This window comes from Rhinopithecus roxellana, chromosome 20 (genome assembly GCF_007565055.1).
Source record: "Rhinopithecus roxellana isolate Shanxi Qingling chromosome 20, ASM756505v1, whole genome shotgun sequence".
In the NCBI taxonomy this organism is placed as follows: Eukaryota; Metazoa; Chordata; class Mammalia; order Primates; family Cercopithecidae; genus Rhinopithecus; species Rhinopithecus roxellana.
Genome location: NC_044568.1, coordinates 6,198,387 through 6,221,515, shown reverse-complemented (window position 1 = coordinate 6,221,515; position 23,129 = coordinate 6,198,387). Strand labels below are relative to the sequence as shown.

Here is a 23,129-nt window from a genome sequence, read left to right as displayed (position 1 = left end):
GTCTCCCCCACTGGATTGTTTCTCTACATTCTTTTCAGAGTCTTTGCATCTTTTACATTCAATTTTATTTTATTTTTTTGATGTAGAGTCTCACTCTGTCGCCCATACTGGAGTGAAGTGATACCATCTCTGCTCAGTGCAACCTCTGCTTCCTGGGTTCAAGTGATTCGCCTGTCTCAGTCTTCTGAGTAGCTGGGACTACAGGCACCCGCCACCACGCCTGACTCATTTTTGTATTTTTAGTACAGATGGGGGTTTCACAATGTTGGCCAGGCTGGTCTTGAACTCCTGACCTCAGGTGATCCGCCTGCCTTGGCCTCCCAAAGTGCTAGGATTACAGGTGTGAGCCACCATGCCTGGCCAAAATTTTTATGTATTATAGTTTGGCTACTCTGGGTTCCCAGCCGAGCTCTATGCCTGGCATGGCTGAAGGGGCCTTGATACACGGCTCAGTCCGCCCTGGTGCTCCGGGCTGAGCAGGGTGAGATGTGAGTCCATTCGCTGGGTCAGGTGGAGAAGAGACTCGGGAAAGAGCTGACGGATAGGAGAGGCTCAGCAGTGACATTCTGCTCATCTCAGATACTTCCCAGTATTTTCATCAATGAAATACTGATTGCCAGACTACTGTGGACACTCAGTATGGACTAGGCACTATTCTAGCTCCTGGGGACACAGCAGTGGGGAGCTAGACTGTGTCTCATGTGAAAGCTTGGGCTTATTCCTGGTACAGTCGCCCTGAGTCTCATTCATGTCCTATTGTTTCAAAGCAGAAGTCTAGAGAAAGACTTTGGAAGAGAAAGGCGGATTCTCTTGCTAAACAGAAACCGTTGTTGTGTTGAAGAATCCTTCCCTCAAGGGATTAGAAGGTGGCTGTACATGGCTGGGTCCGGTGGCTCACGCCTATAATCCCAGCACTTTGGGAGGCCGAGGCGGGTGGATCAGTTGAAGTCAGGAGTTCAAGACAAGTCTGGCCAACATGGTAAAACCCCGTCTCTACAAAAATACAAAAAAATTAGCCAGGCGTGGTGGCGCACACCTGTAATCCCAGCTACTCAGGAGGCTGAGACAGGAGAATCGCTTGAACTCAGGAGGTGGAGGTTGCAATGAGTGGAGATTATGCCATTGCATTCTAGCCTAGGCAACAGCACGAGACTACATCTCAAAAAAAAAAAGGGGGGGGTGGCCATGCAACAGCTGTAAAATTCCATGCCCTTTCCAGGCCTGGGTTTGGTTTATTTCCACTTGTGCTCCTGATGTATATGTCACCAGACTTTATAGCTTCGGAGTAGGAGTATGTATTTAAAAATACAAGAAAAAGGCCAGGCATGGTGGCTCATACCTGTAATCCCAACACTTTAGGAGGCCAAGGAGGGAGGATTGCATGAGCTCAGGAGCAAGATAGACCCCATCTCTACAAAAAATTTTTTAAAATTAGCTGGGAGTGGTGGCTTGCACCTGTAATCTCAGCTCCTCGGAAAGCTTCAGGTGGCAGGATTCCTTGAGCTGGGGAGTTGGAGGCTGCAGTGAGCTGTGATCATGCAACTGCACTCCAGCCTAGGTGACACAGCCAGACCCTGTCTGAAGAAAATAAAGTATCTCTAGGCCCGTGAGCCTGTGGGAGGTGCATGCTTGGCACTTGCTTAAAAATAAGGAGGGTGGGCCAGGCATGGTGGCTCACACTTGTAATCCCAGCACTTTGGGAGGCCAAGATGGGCGAATCATGAGGTCACAAGTTCAAGACCAGCCTGGCCAACATGGTGAAACCCCGTCTCTACTAAAAATACAAAAATTAACCAGGTGTGGTGGTATGCGCCTGTAATCCCAGCTACTCGGGAGGCTGAGGCAGGAGATCCCCTTGAACCCGGGAGGCAGAGGTTGCAGTGAGCCGAGATCACGCCACAGGATTCCAGCCTGGGTGGCAGAGCGAGACTCCATCTCAAAAACAAAACAAAACATTAGGAGGGTGCACAAGGCCAGCTCTCAGGGATTGGTCTTCAGCCCCGTCCCCACCTCAGGCCTGGGCTTGGGTTGCTTCCAACCTGAGCCTCCTCCTCCCTCACAGTCCTTCGGGTTCTGGTGGACTGGCCTTTGTTTCCTTTCCTGTCAACCAAACCCCGCTCTGTCTGCAGGAATCCTCTCCAGGCCCACAGGCCTCCAGCTGCCCCTGCCCCTCTGTGTTCGTAGCACTGCAGAGCCAGCTCTGATATGGAGGACGCAGCTGCACAGCTCCTGCAAGAGGCTTGTTTCACTTGCTGGTTGATAAGTACTGTGCACGTCTTTTTTTTTTTTTTTGAGACGGAGTCTCGCCCCGTGGCCCGGGCTGGAGTACAGTGGCCGGATCTCAGCTCACTACAAGCTCCGCCTCCCGGGTTTACGCCATTCTCCTGCCTCAGCCTCCCGAGTAGCTGGGACTACAGGCGCCCGCCACCTCGCCCGGCTAGTTTTTTGTATTTTTTAGTAGAGACGGGGTTTCACCGTGTTAGCCGGGATGGTCTCGATCTCCTGACCTCGTGATCCGCCCGTCTCGGCCTCCCAAAGTGCTGGGATTACAGGCTTGAGCCACCGCGCCCAGCCCTGTGCATGTCTTTTAACCAGAAGTTCTGCTGATTTGTCATGACCCTTGAAGGGTCACAAATGGGCCAGGTGGGAACGTAAAAGGTGAAGTGGGTCCACAGTCATGTGGCCAAGGGCATGATCCACAGACTTTAGCTTACTGGTCACCTTCCCCAATGCTGCTCCTGCCCCCATTTGTTATTTATCCTTGCTGTTTTGTTTTTTGCAGCCCTTACGTCAATTTGTTTTTTGGGTTTTATTTTTTTGAGACAGGTTTTCACTCTGTTGCCCTGGCTGGCGTGCGGTGGTGCAATCACAGCTCACCACAGCCTTGACCTCCTGGGCTCAAGTGATCCTCCCACCACAGCTTCCTGAGTAGCTGAGAGTACAGGCACATGCCTGCCACCATTTCTTGTATATTTTTTGTTTTTGAGACAGAGTCTCCCTCTGTCGCCCAGGCTGGGTGGAGTGCAGTGGTACAGTCTCAGCTCACCACAACCTCCACCTCCTGGGTTCAACTGATTCTCCTGCCTCAGCCTCCCGAGTAGCTGAGACTACTGGCACACGCCACCATGCCCAGCTAATTTTTGTATTTTTTGGTAGAGACAGGGTTTCTCCATGTTGACCAAGTCGGTTTCGAACTCCTGACCTCAACTGATCCATCTGCTTTGGCCTCCCAAAGTGCTGGGATTACAGGCATGAGCCACCTCGCCTGGCCCTAGTTTTTTTTGTTTTTTTGTTTCTGTTTTTGAAACGGAGTCTCGCTCTGTCGCCCAGGCGATCTGGGCTCACTGCAACCTCCGCCTCCTGGGTTCACGCAATTCTCCTGCCTCAGCATCCCGAGTAGCTGGGACTACAGGTGCCCGCCACCGTGCCTGAGATGGGGTTTCACCGTGTTAGCCAGGATGGTCTTGATCTCCTGGCCTCGTGATCCACCCGCCTCCGCCTCCCAAAGTGCTGGGATTACAGGCGTGAGCCACTGCACCTGGCCTGTATTTCTTTTTTTTAGTAGAGATGGGGTCTTGCTATGTTGCCCAGGCTCATTTCAAACTTCCTGAACTAAAGCGATCCTCCACCTCGGCCTCCCAAAGTGCCAGGATTACAGGCATGGATTCATAACTATTTATTGTGCGTTTCTATCAGGCTCTCTCACTAAACAGAAGCTCCTCAAGGCAGGGAGCATAACTTTTTTTGCTACATTGTATTTAGGGCCCAGCATACTGGTAAATTGTCAAAGAAATGCTTCAGTCAACGGATACAATGAACTTTTGTGCCTGGAGTACCAGAGCCAGGGTGGGGAAGTAAAAAAATAAAAATCATGATGGTAGTCACACAAACCCAAACGTGTTGAAATTCACAGAACTGCTGGGCTTGGTGGTTGACACCCATATTGTAATCCCAGCTACTCAGGAGGTTGAGGTGGAAGGACCACTTAAGCCTCGGAGGTGAAGGCTGCAGGGAGCTATGACTGCACCACTGCACTCCAGCCTGGGCAACAGAGCGAGACCTTGACTCTTAAAAAAAAAAATAGTAATAATAGTAATTGTCTGGGCGCAGTGGCTCATGCCTGTAATCCCAGCACTTTGGGAGGCTGAGGCAGGTGGATCACGAGGTCAATAGATCAAGACCATCCTGGACAATATGGTGAAACCCCGTGTCTACTAAAAATACAAAAATTAGCTGGGCGTGGTGGCCGGTGCCTGTAATCCCAGCTACTTGGGAGGCTGAGGCAGGAGAATCACTTGAACCCAGGAGGCGGAGGTTGCAGTGAGCTGAGATCGCGCCACTGCACTCCAGCCTGTGACAGAGTGAGACTCCGTCTCAAAAAAAAAAATCACAGAACTGCCATGGACCACGAACTCTCAGGCAAATGACTGGTCTCTCGGCCTCTGTCCCTCTTCTCTGTGACCCACCCCAGCAAGCAAGGTGGATTGTTTCTCCTTCAGTTTTGCTTCCCAGCCTTTGCTGCAGGCAGCATCACCTTTTCCCAGCAGTGTGCAATCACTGTGCGTTGTGGGCCACAGCTCTGCCACATCCGATTTTCCTTTTTCCAACCTGTTTGAAGGTCGCCTGTGTCCTGGACAGCACCCCAAGGCTGGCTCCTCCCAGGACAAGGATGAGGAGGAAAGGGAGAAGCCCTTTCCTTCCCCGCCCCCCGGCAGAGCCTGTCCCCAGCTCACATGTGCAGATGGCCTTACTGACTCTGGAGATGAAAAGGGGTGTGTCGGAAGCTCGGCTCCTGGGGCTCCTCTGTGTCCTGTGCTATGTCCCCGTCTGTAAATGAATTTCAAATGTGATGGGAACAGAGGCTGCTGGTCAGAGCTGCTCTGCTAGCTGAGGTTAGAACGGGCCACTTCACACCTGTTTGACTAAACACACGTGTAGGTCACTCGTCCCAGTCACCAAGTGATCCCTTCAGCCCTGGACCCCCTCTTACTGCTGTGTTGGTACCCAGCTATCACCCCAAGCCAAATCCTGGAAGCCATCTGGGAGAACAATGGCTTTATTCAGATGTCGGTGCCTCTGCCCCTCTGGTGTCCCCAACCCCCACAAGGGGCTGCAAGCTGGGCAGGTCACAGCAGGGCGAAGTCCCCTTTGTGCTGTTCCAGCCACTGGTCCAGCGTCAGGGCCTTGGGGTTGAGTCTCAGGGTCAGCTCGATGTCATGATCAGGTCTCAGGGCATAGAAACGGAACATGTTGGCCAGGTCCCGCGCCCCGGGAAAGCCAAGCTTTTCGTAGTCCTCAGGAGTCATCTGGAAGCAGAGGAGCCTGTCGTGGCCGGCGTCCTCCAGTGCCCTGGGAGGTGGCAAGCTGGGGGGGAAGGCCAGATGGGCTGGGGTCTCCCGACTTGCTACACCCAGAACGACTACTGTCTCAGTCGCTGACCCAGGTCCTCAGTACAAGGTCAGTTGAAAACTTAGTAGAAGTTAGAAGAGCCAAAAGTTGAGACACCGCTACTCTCCTGAGCAGGCTGACATTCTAGATCAGTTTAAAGATTGTTCGTAGCCAGAGGCTGTGGCTCATTCCCATAATCCTTGCACTTGGGGAGGCTGAGGCAGGCAAGTCACTTGAGGCCAGGAGTTTGAGACCAGCCTGGCCAACACGGTAAAACCCCATCTCTACCAAAAATACAAAAATTAGCTGGGCCTGGTGGTGCATGCGTGTAATCCCAGCTACTTAGGAGGCTGAGACAGAACTGCTTGAACCCAGGAGGTGGAGGTTGCAGTGAGCTGAGATCACACCATTGTACTCCAGCCTGGGTGACAGAGTGAGACCCTGTCTCAAAACTGAATAAATAAATAAAAAGACTATTATTTTCAGATCATGAGATGAAAATATCTCAATCCCTTCCAAATCAGAGACCTCCCTGCATCACTTTCTTGCTCAAAAACCAAAGCTTGACCCGACATGGTGGCTCACACCTGTCATGCCAGCACTTGGGGACGTGGAGGTGGGTGGATCGCTTGAGCCCAGGAGTTCGAGACCAGCCTGCCTAGGCAACAAAGCGAAACCCCTACTCTACAAAAAATTTTCAAAAATTAGCCAGGCCCAGTGGCATGCACCTATAGTCCCAGCTACTTGGGAGGCACAGGTGGTTGGGCTGCTTGAGCCTGGGAGGTTGAAGTTGCAGTGAGCTATGATTGTGCCACTACACTCCAGCCTGGACAAAAGAGTGAGACTGTCTCAAAAACAGCACCCACAAGACAGACAGACAAAAAACCAAAGCTGTTCCCGTCCCCACTGAGCTGAATCTTAACTCCTCAGCTCCCCAAATCTTCCATGACCTGGCTCAGGCCTTTTTCTTTTTTAAAGCAATATAAGTCATTTAGTGCATATTTTGGAGGTGTTAGGCATAGTACTAAAACAAACCTTTTGCATTTTTTTTTCATTTAATCCTCACAACAAACCAAAGGGGTGTATACTATTGATACACTCTTTTCACAGATGAGAAAACAGGTAGAGAGGGGTCAGGAAACATTCTTGAACTTACACGTTGGCAGGTCTCGATGGCTGGAACCAGATCTCAGCCCAGGAGGCTGACCCACCTGAACGCTGAACCTTTCTGTGCCACAGCCTCCTCCCATTACTGTACTGGGTCTCGGTAGGGCTCTAAGGGTGACTTTTGTCTTTGTTGTTGTTAAGACTGAGTCTTATTCCGTCATTCAGACTAGAGTGGCGGTAGGGTGCACATAGCTCACTGCAGCCTCGAACTCCTGGGCTCAAGCAATCCTCCCACCTCAGCCTCCTGAATAGCTGGGACTACAGGCACGTACCATCACACATGGCTAATTTTTATTTTTTCTAGAGAAGGGGTCTCCCTATGGTTCCCAGGCAGGTCTTGAACTCCTAGGCTCAAGTGATCCTCCTGCCTTGGCCTCCTGAATAGCTGGGGCAACAGGTGCTCACCACCACAATCGGGTTATTTTTGTATGTTTTGTAGAGATGGGGGTCTCACTATGTTGCCTAGGTTTGTCTTCAACTCCTGGGCTCAAGCAGTCCTGCCACAGCCTCCCAAAGTGCTGGGATTACAGGTATGAGCCAACGTGCCCAACTAACTTTTGTCTTTTTTTTTTTTTTTTTCTGAGATGGAGTCTTGCTCTGTCGCACAGGGTGGAATGCCGTGGCGCGATCTCGGCTCACTGCAACCTCCGCTTCCCAGGTTCAAGCAATTCTCCTGCCTCAGCCTCCCTAATGGTTGGGGTTACAGGTGCTTGCAACCATGCCGGCTAATTCTTGTATGTTAAGTAGAGACAGTGTTTCACCATGTTGGCCAGGCTGGTCTCCAGCTCCTGACTTCGTGATCTACACAGCTGGGCCTCCCACAGTGCTGGGATTACAGGTGTGAGCCACCATACCCAGCTCAACTTTTGTCTTTGTTTCTTTGTTTATTTTGAGATAGAGTCTCGCTCTGTCCCCTAGGCTAGAGTGCAGTGGCACCGTCTAGGCTCACTGCAAGCTCTGCCTCCTGGGTTCACGCCATTGTCCTGCCTCAGCCTCCCGAGTAGCTGGGACTATAGGCGCCCACCACCACGCCCGGCTAATTTTTGTATTTTTAGTAGAGATGGGGTTTCACCATGTTAGCCAGGATGGTCTCGATCTCCTGACCTCGTGATCCACCTGCCTCAGCCTCCCAAAGTGCCGGGATTACAGGCGTGAGCCACCACGCCCGGCCCAACTTTTGTCTTTTAAGGACTCCAGTGTTTCCCAGATTCTTTTTTTTTTGTTTGTTTGAATTGGAGTCTCGTTCTGTCACCCAGGCTGGAGTGCAATGGCATGATCTCGGCTCACTGCAAACTCCGCCTCCTGGGTTCCAGTGATTCTCCTGCCTTAGCCTCCCACGTAGCTGGGATTACAGGCGCCTACCACCACACCCGGCTAATTTGTTTATTTTTAGTAGAGATGGGGTTTCACCATGTTGGCCAGGCTGGTCTCGAACTCCTGACCTCAGGTGATCCACCTGCCTCAGCTTCCCAAAGTTCTGGGATTACAGGCATGAGCCACTGCAACCGGCCTTCCAGATTCTTTAATGAGTAGGTCTTACTTTCCTAATGGTAATGACAGACATTAGAAACCAGGTACCCAAGAGTCTGTCCAGTAGGCCTCTGCCCACCCAGCCAGGCCAGTATTGGGGGCAGGGGTTGGGCTTCTCTTTCTAGACTCTTCCCCTTCAAATCCCCTCCCACAGAGGAGCCCGGCAGGGCCTGCATTTTCACCCCTCCTCCTGGAAGCTTTTCTCTCTACTTGGCCAAAACATGTAAGCCAGAAATTTCACTCTGTGGCCACTTAGCTCCCAGAACAGCAGAAAATAAACTGTTGACAATGAACAAATGAATTTAGATGCATTTCCCAGAGGGGTGGGCAGCCCTGGATACACCCTCCCTATGGGGAGCTAGAAAGCCCTGACACGGCTACCTGAGTCCCCTGGTGGGGGAGACCCACCTTGGCATCGTGCACAACTTTGTAGGTGTGCTTGGTGAGCAGGGCAGCATACTCCTCAGCCGTGTGCCTACAAGTACTCAGCCCGATGTTCTGGCCGATGTATTTTTCTGGCATCTTCAGCAGGCTGAGCACCACGGGACCCAGGTCGGACACAGACATGCCATCCATGGGAACGTCACCTGTGGGCAGGCCTGTGGGGCACAGACATGAGCTGGCACATGTCCCAAGGGCAGACCCGGGCAGGGACAGAGCCCCTCTCCAAAGGGTCCAAGCTGGTTCTTCCCAGCAGTCAGCTGCATACTCCAGCACTCAGGCATAGCTAAGATATGTCTTGCTATTTGTGGTAGCACAGAGGTAGCAGTGGAATTGAGTCAGGAAGCAGGATGGAATCCGGCTACTGCCAGCTGGGGCAGGCTGTTGAGGCTCTCTGAGTCTGGGTTGCTGCGTTCCCAGAATGGGGCTACGAACCTGGGCCTGCCCAGCTCTCTTAGCGCTAGGATGACGGACAAGGGACAAAGGAAAAGGACTTTGAAAGCTGCTACAGAGAGTGCGGCTGGAGCCCAGGGTCTCCACTGATCCTGAGGCACCAGCTTGAAGTACTCTGTCATATCCTCAATTCCTGGAAGCTGGAATGTCCACCTCTGGGTGGATACTCTGAATACCAACTCACTTACCAGAAATCCTGATTAACCAGACACCAAGGGCTGGCCCAGAGCAGCACGTCCATGATAAATGCTTGATAAATCCTGAATGAATGAATGACTTGCAACTTTCCAGGCTGAGGTTTTGTAGATGGGGAGGCTGGCAAGGGTCTGGGTGTGGCCCGTGGAATGCTTGGGTGCCATCCTCTTACCTAGAGACGGGCCAATGCAGCTACCAGTTCAGATCCCCTAGGAGCTCGAGGGCACAGAGCTCAGAGACCGGAGCAGGAGATATCCCTGACTGGAGGTTTTTTTTTTTTTTTTTGAGACAGAGTCTTGCTCTGTCGCCCAGGCAGGAGTGCAGTGGCCGGATCTCAGCTCACTGCAAGCTCCGCCTCTTGGGTTCACGTCGTTCTCCTGCCTCAGCCTCCAGAGTAGCTGGGACAACAGGCGCCCGCCACCACGCCTGGCTAATTTTTTGTATTTTTAGTAGAGATGGGGTTTCACCATGTTAGCCAGGATGGTCTCGATCTCCAGACCCTGTGATCCACCATCCTTGGCCTCCCAAAGTGCTGGGATTACAGGCGTGAGCCATCGTGCCCAGTCTTTTTTTTTTTTTTGTCACGGGGTCTTGCTCTGTCGCCCAGGCTAGAGTGCAGTGCCACAATCTCGGCTCACTGCAACCTCCGCCTCCTAGGTTCAAGCAATTTTCCTGCCTCAGGCTCCCAAGTAGCTGGGATTACAGGTGTGCGCCACCATGCCGGGCTGGCTAATTTTTGTATTTTTAGTAGAGACAGGGTTTCACCATGTTGGCTGGTCTTGAACTCCTGACCTCAGGTGATATCCCCGCCTCAGCCTCCCAAAGTGCTGGGATTATAGGTGTGAACCACTGCACCTGCTCCTCCTCCTTATCTTTGAAGGAGAACTGACAACCACTAGGTCCTCTCTGTAAAGCCTTCCAGTGGACCAAGCGAGCATTGCATCATCACTGTCTCAGTAGATCTTGCCACCCCTGCAAACGTCAGTATAAAGCCCATCTCACAGAACAGGAAGTTGAGGCCCTGCAAGCTGACAGGACATGCTCAGTCCCTGGGCCCAACGTGAGGGAGCCACGGCTCAGACCTGGCACCACATGACAGCTGCCTGAGGTCTGCTACACTAACGGCTTCACAAGGCGGAGAGCTCTGCCTCACCGTGTGCGAGGAAGGGCACTCACTCAGCAAGTAGCTCTCTCCGTCTGGGGCTTTCTGGGGCAAGAAGTGGGAGAGGAAGTTCTCGAAATAGCAGGGCAGCCGCACACTGGTCATGGGAACGCCGATGTCTCGGAAATATTCCTCCACCTCCCCTTTGCCGTCAAAGTGCGCCGCGGCCAGTCTCCCTGCCGTCAGCTTCTTGATGTTCTCTAGGCCGCTATAGACCACATAGTGGAGGCCCAGGCGCTTGGCCAGATCAGCGAGCAGCTTCCCCTGGAGGGCAGGGAAAGAGAGATCACAAGGCTCAGAGGAAGGACGTCTGTCCCTGGTCACGGCCCCAGTGTTCTAATCCCGGAGCGGCCACCATCTGCGAGGTTGACAGCCAGACCCCACTTATCCCTGAGGAGGCCCCCTCTCCTGGAATGATGTTCACATATGACAGCACACCTGTTAACACAGCCCTGGCAGCCTTCTACCAGCCACCAACTGTGGCCCACCATGTGCAACATAGGAGGGGCGAGCAGGTCGGCTGCAGGGGGACGGCCTGCATGGAGGCCCAAAGGACAATGCACGTGTCCCATTTCTGCTGGTGTGAGAACACCCTGCCCACGGACCTCAGCCATCTTCCTTGGAGAGCCCTGGGAGGCTATACAGAGACACCACAGCTGCCTAGGTTCCAATCAGGCTCTGCCATGTACAAGCTGTGTGACCCTGGACAAGTGATGGCACCATCCTGAGCTCGTTGGTTAAATGCAGATGACAACACTACCTACTGCATGAGGTGATGCAGGGATTCGGATGGTGGCTTCCAAAAAGATACGCCACATCCTCACTCCTAAAACATGTGAATGTGACCTTATTCAGAAAAAGGGTCTTGGCAGATGCAATTATGTGAAGGATCTTGAGATAGGAACATCCTGCACTAACCAGATGGGCCCTAAATCCAGTAACCAGGGTACTTATGAGAGACGGGAGAGGAGACGAACTTGGAGAAGGCGATGCGAAGAGGGAAGCGGAGATGGGAGCTTTGTGGCCACAAGCCAAGGAACACCTGGAGCCACAAGAAACCGGAAACGGTGAAGAAGGATTTCCCTTGAACCCCTTGTTTTGTTTCGTTTTGTTTTGAGACGGAGTCTCACTTTGTCACCCAGGCTGAAGTGCAGTGGCAAGATCGTGGCTCACTGTAACCTCTGCCTCCCAAGTTCATGCCATTCTCCTGTCTTAGCCTCCTGAGTAGCTGGGACTATAGGCGCCTGCCACCACACCTGGCCAATTTTTTCTATTTTTAGTAGAGACAGGGTTTAACTGTGTTAGCCAGGATGGTCTCGATCTCCTGACCTCGTGATCTACCCACCTGGCCTCCCAAATTGCTGGATTACAGGCGTGAGCCACTGCGCCTGGCCTGTTTTGTTTTGTTTTGTTTTTGAGACGGAGTCTCGCTCTGTCGCCCAGGCTGGAGTGCAGTGGCCGGATCTCAGCTCACTGCAAGCTCCGCCTCCCAGGTTTATGCCATTCTCCTGCCTCAGCCTCCCAAGTAGCTGGGACTACAAGCGCCCGCCACCTCGCCCGGCTAGTTTTTTATATTTTTTAGTAGAGACGGGGTTTCACCGTGTTAGCCAGGATGGTCTCGATCTCCTGACCTCGTGATCCGCCCATCTCGGCCTCCCAAAGTGCTGGGATTACAGGCTTGAGCCACCGCGCCTGGCCACTGTTTTGTTTTTTAAGACGGACTCCCGCTCTGTCATCCACTGCTGGAGTGCAGTGGTGCGATATCTGCTCACTGCAGCCTCCGTCTCCTGGATTCAAGCAATTCTCCTGCCTCACCCTCCTGAGTAGCTGGGACTACAGGTGCCCGCCACCATGCCTGGCTAATTTTTGTAATTTTTGTAGAGACAGGGTTTTGCTGTGTTGGCCAGGCTGGTCTTGAACCCCTGACCTTAAGTGATCTGCCCATCTCAGCCTCCCAAAGTGCTGGGATTACAAGCATGAACCACCGCACCCAGCCTCAAAGCCTCTGGAGAGAGGGTGACATTGCTGACACCTTGATTTTGGACTTCTAGCTTCTAGAATATCAGAGAATCTATTTCTATTTTTGTTTTTGTTTTTGTTTTTGAGACAGAGTCTACCTCTGTTACCCAGGCTGGAGTGCAGTGGCACAATCTTGGCTCACTGCAACCTCCACCTCTAGGGTTCAAGTGATTCTCCTGCCTTAGCCTCCTGAGTAGCTGGGATTACAGACGCCCGCCACCATGACCAGCTAATTTTTGTATTTTTAGTAGAGACGGGGTTTCACTGTCTTGGCCAGGCTGGCCTCAAACTCCTGACTTCAAGTGATCCGCCTGCCTCGGCCTCCCAAAGTGCTGGGATTACAAGCGTGCGCTACCACGCCCAGCTGATTTCTATGGTTTTAAGCCACGTGGATTGTGGTCCTTTGTTGTGACAGTACCAGGAAGCCCACACGGAATCATCAGGATTAGAAATAAGATCTGCTGGGCTGGGCGGGGTGGCTCACAACTGTAGTCCCAGCACTTTGGGAGGCCGAGGCAAGCAGATCACCCGAGGTCGGGAGTTCGAGACCAGCCTGACCGAAATGGAGAAACCCTGTCTCTACTAAAAATACAAAAAAATTAGCCGGGCATGGTGGCACATGCCTGTAATCTCAGCTACTCGGGAGGCTGAGGCAGGAGAATCACTTGAACCCGGGAGGCGGAGGTTGCGGTGAGCCAAGATTGCGCCATTGCACTCCAGCCTGGGCAAAAAGAGCGAAACTCAGTCTCAAAAAAGAAAGAAAGAAAGAAAAGAAATAAGATCTGCTTCGGGCCGGGCATGTGGTTTACGCCTGTAATCCCAGCACTTTGGGAGGCCAAGGCGAGCAGATCAGATGAGGTCAGGAGTTCAAGACCGGCCTGGCCAACATGGTGAAACCCCGTCTCTACTAAAAATACAAAAATTAGCTGGGCGTGCTGGTGCGCACCTGTAATCCAAGCTACTCGGGAGGCTGAGGCAGGAGAATTGCTTGAATCTGGGAGGCAGAGGTTGCCATGAGTTGAGATTCCACCACTGCACTCTAGCCTGTACGACGGAACGAGACTCCATCTTAAAAAAAAAAAAAAGATCTGGCCAGTCACAGTGGCTCACGCCTGTAATCCCAGCACTTTGGGAGGCCGAGGCAGGCAGATCACAAGGTCAGGAGATTGAAACCATCCTGGCTAACATGGTAAAACCCCATCTCTACTAAAAATACAAAAAATTAGCCGGGCGAGGTGGCGGGCGCCTGTAGTCCCAGCTACTCGGGAGGCTGAGGCAGGAGAATGGCGGGAACCCGGGAGGCGGAGCGTGCAGTGAGCTGAGATCCGGCCACTGCACTCCAGCCTGGGGGACAGAGCGAGACTCCGTCTCAAAAAAAAAAACCAAAAAAGATCTGTGTTAATCAGAGAAGTTGTCTTTGTCCGTTCTATATAATGGGCTTCTAGGTAAGACCATAATTGAAGGAAGGGTCAAGGCTAATAACAAGTTTGGATGGGTACACGTGGACAAGTTTGGATGGGTACACGTGGACAAGTTTGGATGGGTACACGTGGACAAGTTTGGATGGGTACACGTGGACACGTTTGGATGGGTACACGTGGACACGTTTGGATGGGTACACGTGGACAAGTTTGGATGGGTACACGTGGACACGTTTGGATGGGTACACGTGGACACGTTTGGATGGGTACACGTGGACACGTTTGGATGGGTACACGTGGACAAGTTTGGATGGGTACACGTGGACAAGTTTGGATGGGTACACGTGGACACGTTTGGATGGGTACAGGTGGACAAGTTTGGATGGGTACACGTGGACAAGTTTGGATGGGTACACGTGGACAAGTTTGGATGGGTACACGTGGACAAGTTTGGATGGGTACACGTGGACACGTTTGGATGGGTACACGTGGACACGTTTGGATGGGTACACGTGGACAAGTTTGGATGGGTACACGTGGACACGTTTGGATGGGTACACGTGGACACGTTTGGATGGGTACACGTGGACACGTTTGGATGGGTACACGTGGACACGTTTGGATGGGTACACGTGGACACGTTTGGATGGGTACAGGTGGACAAGTTTGGATGGGTACAGGTGGACAAGTTTGGATGGGTACAGGTGGACAAGTTTGGATGGGTACAGGTGGACAAGTTTGGATGGGTACACGTGGACACGTTTGGATGGGTACAGGTGGACAAGTTTGGATGGGTACAGGTGGACAAGTTTGGATGGGTACACGTGGACACGTTTGGATGGGTACAGGTGGACACGTTTGGATGGGTACATGTGGACACGTTTGGATGGGTACAGGTGGACAAGTTTGGATGGGTACAGGTGGACAAGTTTGGATGGGTACACGTGGACACGTTTGGATGGGTACAGGTGGACACGTTTGGATGGGTACACGTGGACACGTTTGGATGGGTACACGTGGACACGTTTGGATGGGTACAGGTGGACAAGTTTGGATGGGTACAGGTGGACAAGTTTGGATGGGTACACGTGGACACGTTTGGATGGGTACAGGTGGACACGTTTGGATGGGTACACGTGGACACGTTTGGATGGGTACACGTGGACACGTTTGGATGGGTACAGGTGGACAAGTTTGGATGGGTACAGGTGGACAAGTTTGGATGGGTACACGTGGACACGTTTGGATGGGTACAGGTGGACACGTTTGGATGGGTACACGTGGACACGTTTGGATGGGTACACGTGGACACGTTTGGATGGGTACAGGTGGACAAGTTTGGATGGGTACAGGTGGACAAGTTTGGATGGGTACAGGTGGACAAGTTTGGATGGGTACAGGTGGACAAGTTTGGATGGGTACACGTGGACACGTTTGGATGGGTACAGGTGGACAAGTTTGGATGGGTACAGGTGGACAAGTTTGGATGGGTACACGTGGACACGTTTGGATGGGTACAGGTGGACACGTTTGGATGGGTACACGTGGACACGTTTGGATGGGTACACGTGGACACGTTTGGATGGGTACACGTGGACACGTTTGGATGGGTACACGTGGACACGTTTGGATGGGTACAGGTGGACAAGTTTGGATGGGTACACGTGGACACGTTTGGATGGGTACAGGTGGACAAGTTTGGATGGGTACAGGTGGACAAGTTTGGATGGGTACACGTGGACACGTTTGGATGGGTACAGGTGGACACGTTTGGATGGGTACACGTGGACACGTTTGGATGGGTACACGTGGACACGTTTGGATGGGTACAGGTGGACAAGTTTGGATGGGTACACGTGGACACGTTTGGATGGGTACACGTGGACACGTTTGGATGGGTACACGTGGACACGTTTGGATGGGTACACGTGGACACGTTTGGATGGGTACAGGTGGACAAGTTTGGATGGGTACACGTGGACACGTTTGGATGGGTACACGTGGACACGTTTGGATGGGTACACGTGGACACGTTTGGATGGGTACACGTGGACACGTTTGGATGGGTACACGTGGACACGTTTGGATGGGTACACGCGGACACGTTTGGATGGGTACACGCGGACAAGTTTGGATGGGTACACGCGGACACGTTTGGATGGGTACACGTGGACACGTTTGGATGGGTACAGGTGGACAAGTTTGGATGGGTACACGTGGACAAGTTTGGATGGGTACACGTGGACACGTTTGGATGGGTACACGTGGACACGTTTGGATGGGTACACGTGGACACGTTTGGATGGGTACAGGTGGACAAGTTTGGATGGGTACACGTGGACACGTTTGGATGGGTACACGTGGACACGTTTGGATGGGTACACGTGGACACGTTTGGATGGGTACACGCGGACACGTTTGGATGGGTACACGCGGACACGTTTGGATGGGTACACGCGGACACGTTTGGATGGGTACACGCGGACAAGTTTGGATGGGTACACGCGGACACGTTTGGATGGGTACACGTGGACACGTTTGGATGGGTACACGTGGACACGTTTGGATGGGTACACGTGGACACGTTTGGATGGGTACACGTGGACACGTTTGGATGGGTACATGTGGACAAGTTTGGATGGGTACATGTGGACAAGTTTGGATGGGTACATGTGGACAAGTTTGGATGGGTACATGTGGACAAGTTTGGATGGGTACATGTGGACAAGTTTGGATGGGTACATGTGGACATGAAGGCAACAGCAGACACTGGGGACCGTGGGAGGGAGGGAGGCAAGGGTTGAAACCTACCTACTGGGTACTGTGCCCACTACCTGGGTGATAGGTCCGGTCACACCCCAGACCCCAGTATCACTCATTATACCAATGTAACAAACCTGTGCATGTACCCCTGAATCTAAACTAAAACTGGAAATTATTTATTTAAAAAAGCAACTTCTAACATTTTTGATTAAAAAACAGACCAGGTGTGGTTGCTCAGTGAGACTGAGACTGTCTCAAAAAAAAAAATCATTGGATGAGAAAGCAACAGCATCCACCTACTTCACAGCCTAGAGCAGGCAGAGGCATGAAGAAGAGGGAAAGGCCTGCAGTGCTCAGCCCTCCCTGCAGAATTGGAGCTCCTCCCAGGCGCTCTGCTCCTAGCCTGGCCCGGCCTCCCTGCAGCTCCTGCTTGCCCTCACCTGCTTGACCTCCTTCTCCTGGCTGCAGCTCTCCCAGTAATTGGTCACAATGAAGGTGGCGTAAGCCCCATTCAGGGCCAATTCCATGCTGACCTGGTCATCTTGGTCTCCCTTCACTACTTCTGCACCTTGAAGCCTCAGCTCCTTTGCTGCCTTCTTCCCAGGGTTTCGGGTCACCACTCGAACCCTGAATGTTCCATCTTCCAGGAGCGTGCGGGCCACAGAGCCACCCTGGGCACCTATAAAGAGTCAAAAACACCTCCCAGGTCAAACCTGCCTAAAAGTCCCACCGAAGGGCCAAACCCTGAAGGGAGTGCTCCACCACCGCAAGGAACATCCAGGAAACCTTCTCAGCGATGATTCTCATTCAATTATTTTTATTTTATTTTATTTATTTTTTTGAGATGAAGTCTCACTCTATCACCCAGGCTGAAGTGCAGTGGTACGATCTTGGCTTGGTGAAACCCCACCTCTATCAAAAAATACAAAAATTAGCTGGGTGTGGTGGCACATGCCTGTACTCCCTGCTACTCAGGAGGCTGAGGCACGAGAATTGCTGGAACCCAGGAGGCGGAGGTTGCAATGAGCTGAGATTGTGCCACGGCACTGCAGCCTGGGTGACAGAGTGAGAATCTGTATTTAAAAAAAAAAAAAAAAAAAGGGCCAGGTACGGTGGGTCACACCTGTAATCACAGCACTTTGGGAGGCCAGGGCGGGTGGATCACAAGGTCAGGAGATCGAGACCATCCTGGCTAACAAGGTAAAACCCCGTCTCTGCTAAAAATACAAAAACTTAGCCAGGCGTGGTGGCGGGCACCTGTAGTCACAGCCACTCAAGAGGCTGAGGCAGGAGAATCACTTGAACCCAGGAGGCGGAGCTTGCAGTGAGCCCAGATCACGCCACTGTACTCCAGCCTGGGTGACCTGGGTGACAAAGTGAGACTCCCTCTCAAAAAAAAAGGGCCGGCGCAGTGGCTCACACCTGTAATCCAGCACCTTGAGGCCAAGGCGGGTGGAACACCTGAGGTCGGGAGTTCGAGAACACCCTGACTAACATGGAGAAACCACTGTCTCTACTAAAAATACAAAATTATCCAGGCGTGGTGGCACATGCCTGTAATCCCAGCTACTCGAGAGACTGAGGCAGGAGAATCGCTTGAACCTGGGAAGTGCAGAGGTTGCAGTGAGCCAAGATCGTGCCATTGCACTCCAGCCTGGGCAACAAGAGTGAAACTTGGTTTCAAAAAAATAAAGGTAAAAATATTTATGATGTAATAAAGTAAAAAAAGTAGAATACAAAACCATATTCAGGCTGGGTTCAGTGGCTGTAATCCCAGCACTTTGGGAGGCTAAGGTGGGTGGATCATGAGGTCAGGAGTTCAAGACCAGCCTAGCCAAGATGGTGAAACCCCGTCTCTACTAAAAATACAAAAACTTAGCCAGGCATGGTGGCGGGCGCCTGGAGTCCCAGCTACTTAGGAGGCTGAGGCAGGAGAATGGCGTGAACCCGGGAGGTGGAGCTTGCAGTGAGCCGAGATTGAGCCACTGCACTCCAGCCTGGGCGACAGAGCAAGATTCCATATCAAAAAAAAAAAAAAAAAAAAAAAAAAAATTAGCTGGGCACGTGGCAGGAGCCTGGAATCCCAACTACTCGGGAGGCTGAGGCAGAAGAATCGCTTGAACCAGGGTGGCAGAGGCTGCAGTGAGCCGAGATTGGGCCACTGCACTCCAGTCTGGGTGTCTCAAAACAAAACAAAACAAAAACATATTCAGATCTTGATGGGATATGAATTCTTCCTGAAGTAGAATATAAAGCCATATTCAGATACACAACCATATTAAGATCTGCTCAAAAATGGGACAAAGAAAAATAGTTAAAAGAAAGGAATACAAAAACTTATTCCAATCTCGAGGGATTTTGAGTCACACAGGCATGCGCATCTGTCAGAAGTGCCCTTAAGATTTTGCACATAGGCCGGGCGCGGTGGCTCAAGCCTGTAATCCCAGCACTTTGGGAGGCTGAGATGGGCGGATCACGAGGTCAGGAGATCGAGACCATCCTGGCTAACACGGTGAAACCCCGTCTCTACTAAAAAAATACAAAAAAAACTAGCCGGGCGATGTGGCGGGCGCCTGTAGTCCCAGTTAGTCGGGAGGCTGAGGCAAGAGAATGGCATAAACCCGGGAGGCGGAGCTAGCAGTGAGCCGAGATCGCGCCACTGTACTCCAGCCTGGGCGACAGAGCGAGACTCCGTCTCAAAAAAAAAAAAAAAAAAAAAAAGATTTTGCGCATTGCAGCTGGGCATCGTGGCTCATGCCCGTAATCCTGACACTTTGGGAGGCTGAGTCAGGCAGATCTCTTGAACCCAGGAGTTTGAGACCAGCCTGGGCAATGTGGTGAAACCAGCAACAAGGCGAAACCCTATCTCTACAAAAAAATACAAAAATTAGCTGGGCATGGTGGCATGTGCCTCTAGTCCCAGCTACCAGGGAGGCTGAGGCTGGAGGAAAGCCTCAGCCTGGGAGGTTGTTGAGGCTGCAGTGAGCCGTGATCACACACACCACTGCACGCCAGCCTGGGTGACAGAGTAAGGCCCTGTCTCCAAAAAAAAAAAAAAAAAAATTATTATATGTATATTTTATCTCATAATTAAAAAAAAAATCTGTAAACAAATACTGAATCCTAGCTAATGTCATGCATGCCTTAGTATGAAAGGGCAGTGTACACATATCTGCAATTTACACGGAAATTGCAGATCAAAAATAAGGACTGAGGCCAGGCACAGTAGCTCATAACTGTAATCTAAGCACTTTGGGAGGGTAAGGGGGGTGAGTTTTGCTTGAGGTCAGGAGTTTGAGACCAGTCTGGGCAGCAGGGCAAGACCCTGTCTCTACAAAAAATTAAAAAATCAGCTAGCCTGTTAGTGCTCATCTAAAGTTCCAGCTACTCAGGAGATTGAGGCAGGAGGATTGCTTGAGGCTTGGAAGTCAAAGCTGCAGTGAGTGATGACTGAGCCACTGCACTCCAGCCTGGGCAACAGAGCAAGACCCTGACTCAGAAAAAAGTGTACACCAATGTTCATGGCAGCATTATTCATAATAGCCAAAAAGTGGAAATAAATCAAGTATCCATCCACTGATGAAAGGATAAACAGAATGTGGTCTATCCATACAGTGGAATATTAGCTATAAAAATGAGTAAAGCTGTCAGGAGTTCGAGACCAGCCTGACCAACATGGTGAAACCCCGTCTCTACCAGAAAAGTACAAAATTAGCTGGGTGTGGTGGTAGACGCCTGTAATCCCAGCTACTTGGGAGGCTGAGGCAGGAGAATTGCTTGAACCCAGGAGGCAGAGGTTGCAGTGAGCAGCAATTGCGCCATCACACTTCAGCCTGGGCAACAAGAGAGAAACTCTGTCTCAAAAAAAAAAAAAAAAGTAAAGCTGGCCAGGTGCGGTGGCTTACGCCTCTAATCCCAGCACTTTAGAAAGCTGAGGTGGGCAGATCACCTGAGATCAGGAGTTTGAGACCAGTCTGGCCCACATGGCGAAACCTCATCTCTACAAAAAGTACAAAAATTAGCCAGGCATGGTGGCTTACGCCAGTAGTCCCACTCAGGAGGGTGACACAGGAGAATCGCTTGAACCCGGGTGGCAGAGGTTGCAGTGAGCAGAGATCACGCCACTGTACTGCGGCCTGGGCAACAGAGCGGGACTCTTGTCTCAAAAAAAAAAAAATAGTAAAGCCCGGACGCACACTATAACATGAACAAACCTTGAAAACATGCTCATTGGAAGAAGCCAGAAAGAAAAGGCTACATATTATGATTTTATTCATATGAAATGTCCCGAATAGATAAATCCATAGATACCAAAAGTAGATTGGAGCTTTCTAGGGGTTGGCTGGGAGGAGTTAGAATAGGGAGTAACCATTCATGGGTTCATGGAGTTCTTTTTTTTTTTTTTTTTTTGAGATCAGGTCTCACTCTGTCACCCAGGCTGGAGTGCAGTGGCACAATCAGGTCATTGCAGCCTTGACCTACTGGACTCAGGTGATCCTTCCACCTCAACCTCCCAGGTAGCTATAGGTGCATGACACCATGCCTGGCTAATTTTTGTATTTTTTTGTAGAGACGACGTTTTGCCATGTTGCTCAGGCTGGTCTCAAACTCCTCAGCTCAAGTGATCTGCCCACTTGGTCCAACTAAAGTGCTGGGATTACAGGGCTGAATCACTGCACCTGGGCCAGAGTTTCTTTTTGCAGTGATGGAAATTTTCTAAAATCGATTGTGGTAATAATGGTTGTATAATTCTGTGAATACACTAGAAACCCGTGAGTTACACACTTTAAACAGGTGGATTGTATAGTATGTGAATTATATCTCAATAAAGCTGTTATAGATAATAAATATGTATAAATAAGAAAAAAATAGGAGTGAAATAATACGCTATCATTTTTTTTTTTTTTTTTTTTGAGACGGAGTCTCACTCTGTCACCGAGGCTGGAATGCAGTGGCCAGATCTCAGCTCACTACAAGCTCCGCCTCCTGGGTTTACGCCATTCTCCTGCCTCAGCCTCCCAAGTAGCTGGGACTACAGGTGCCGCCACCTCGCCCGGCTAGATTTTTGTATTTTTTAGTAGAGATGGGGTTTCACCGTGTTAGCCAGGATGGTCTCGATCTCCTGACATCGTGATCCCCCGCCTCGGCCTCCCAAAGTGCTGGGATTACAGGCTTGAGCCACCGCGCCCGGCCTATGCTATCATTTTTAAAAATGATAACGTGTTATCTACTCTGGCAGGATATTCAAGAAACTTGGTAACAGCGATAGATGAGGTAGAAGAGGAGGCTAGGAAGAAGATATAATTTTGGTATCATGTTCAAGTACTCCTATTCAAGTAAGTTAAGTAACTTATTTTTTTTAATTTGGAAAGCAGGTCGGGCGTGGTGGCTCACTCCTGTAACACCAGCACTTCGGCAGGCCGAGGCGGGTCGATCACCTGAGGTCAGGAGTTTGAGACCAGCCTGACCAATACGATGAAACCCCGACTCTACTAAAAATACAAAAATTAGCCGGGCATGGTGGCATGCGCGTAATCCCAGCTACTTGGGAGGCTGAGACAGGAGAATCCCTTGAACCCGGGAGGCCAAGGTTGCAGTGAGCCAAGATCGTGCCATTGCACTCCAGCCTGGGTGACAGAGCAAAACTCCGTCTAAAAAAAAAAGGAAAGCAATTCTGGTCTCGTTCCTGCGACCACAGCCCCAACCCGGGTCGGGGGTCCCAGTGACCTTACCCCTCCCTGCAGACCCCAGGACGGGCGGTCTTCAGGGCTGGGCGCCCTGCTTCTGCAGGGGCCCCAGTCTGGGGTTTCGCTCACCTGTGCCTCCGAAAACCACCACCAGTTTCTTGTCCGCCATGAGGACGAGAAGGGGACGAATGCGGTCCAGAGAGATCTGGGGGTAGGTGGGAGGCGTGGAATTGGGGGTGAGGCCCGGGTTCCCGCCAGGAGCAACAAGGGACCACTCATTGTCTGCGCACCGAGTATGTGTCGAGGGGGGGCAGCTGGGCCCGGAGCGGCAAGACGCCCGTCCCGAGACCCGCGACCCTCTTCCGTCCCGCCTCCCCCGCCCGAGTCCGGTCACCCGCTCCCTGGCCCGAGTTCCACCGGCTGGAGTGACCTCCGTGCCGCGGCCTGGCCGGAACAAGTTCCAGGAGCCCGGGACCCCGATTCTGCGGCCAAGTCCACTGCAGAGGCGGGGATGGAGCTGCCCGCGAGACGCCGACCCCACCTCGCAGCTCCGGCCTCACCCGGCAGAGCGCCGCTCCCGGGAGCACAGCGTCGGAGGACCCCCGGCTGTAGCAGCCAATCCGGAAGTGTCGGCAGAAACTCCTCCTCCGGCGCAGTTGGCTCCTCCTTGCTCCTGCGGGACTCGGCATTCTTTCCGGGTTTGCCCGCCCCAGGCACGTGCACCGTGAATTTGTGTAAATCCGGTTAGACCGAAATGAGCGAGGCGGAGAGCCGCTTAACCGGATGCTGCGGGTGACCACTGGGAGGAGGAGAAAATTACTTTATCTTGCATGAACATCTGAATTTTCAGGTATTTGGCGTCAGGCAAAGATAGTTAAAGCTATGTCCATGACTCGTACCCCT

At 51.7% G+C, this 23,129-nt stretch overlaps 1 protein-coding gene across 4 annotated transcripts; it reads right to left on the bottom strand.

Moving 5' to 3' along the window:
* Positions 1–5,038: 5,038 nt before the first annotated feature.
* NMRAL1 (NmrA like redox sensor 1) lies at positions 5,039–23,118 on the bottom strand. 4 transcript variants are annotated; one of them, XM_030924789.1, is made up of 6 exons: positions 22,787–23,118; positions 22,356–22,431; positions 16,980–17,218; positions 10,351–10,600; positions 8,494–8,684; positions 5,039–5,306 (listed from the first exon to the last, which is right to left on the bottom strand). In XM_030924789.1, the coding sequence occupies exons 1-6, from the start codon at positions 22,913–22,915 to the stop codon at positions 5,127–5,129; spliced, it is 1,065 nt and encodes a 354-aa protein (XP_030780649.1). In that variant the 5' UTR covers positions 22,916–23,118; the 3' UTR covers positions 5,039–5,126. The 4 variants fall into 4 exon arrangements, with proteins under 4 accessions (XP_030780649.1, XP_030780650.1, XP_030780652.1 ...); XM_030924790.1 differs by having other exon boundaries at positions 17,073–17,218; positions 22,787–23,020; XM_030924792.1 differs by having other exon boundaries at positions 22,768–22,836.
* Positions 23,119–23,129: the final 11 nt, after the last annotated feature.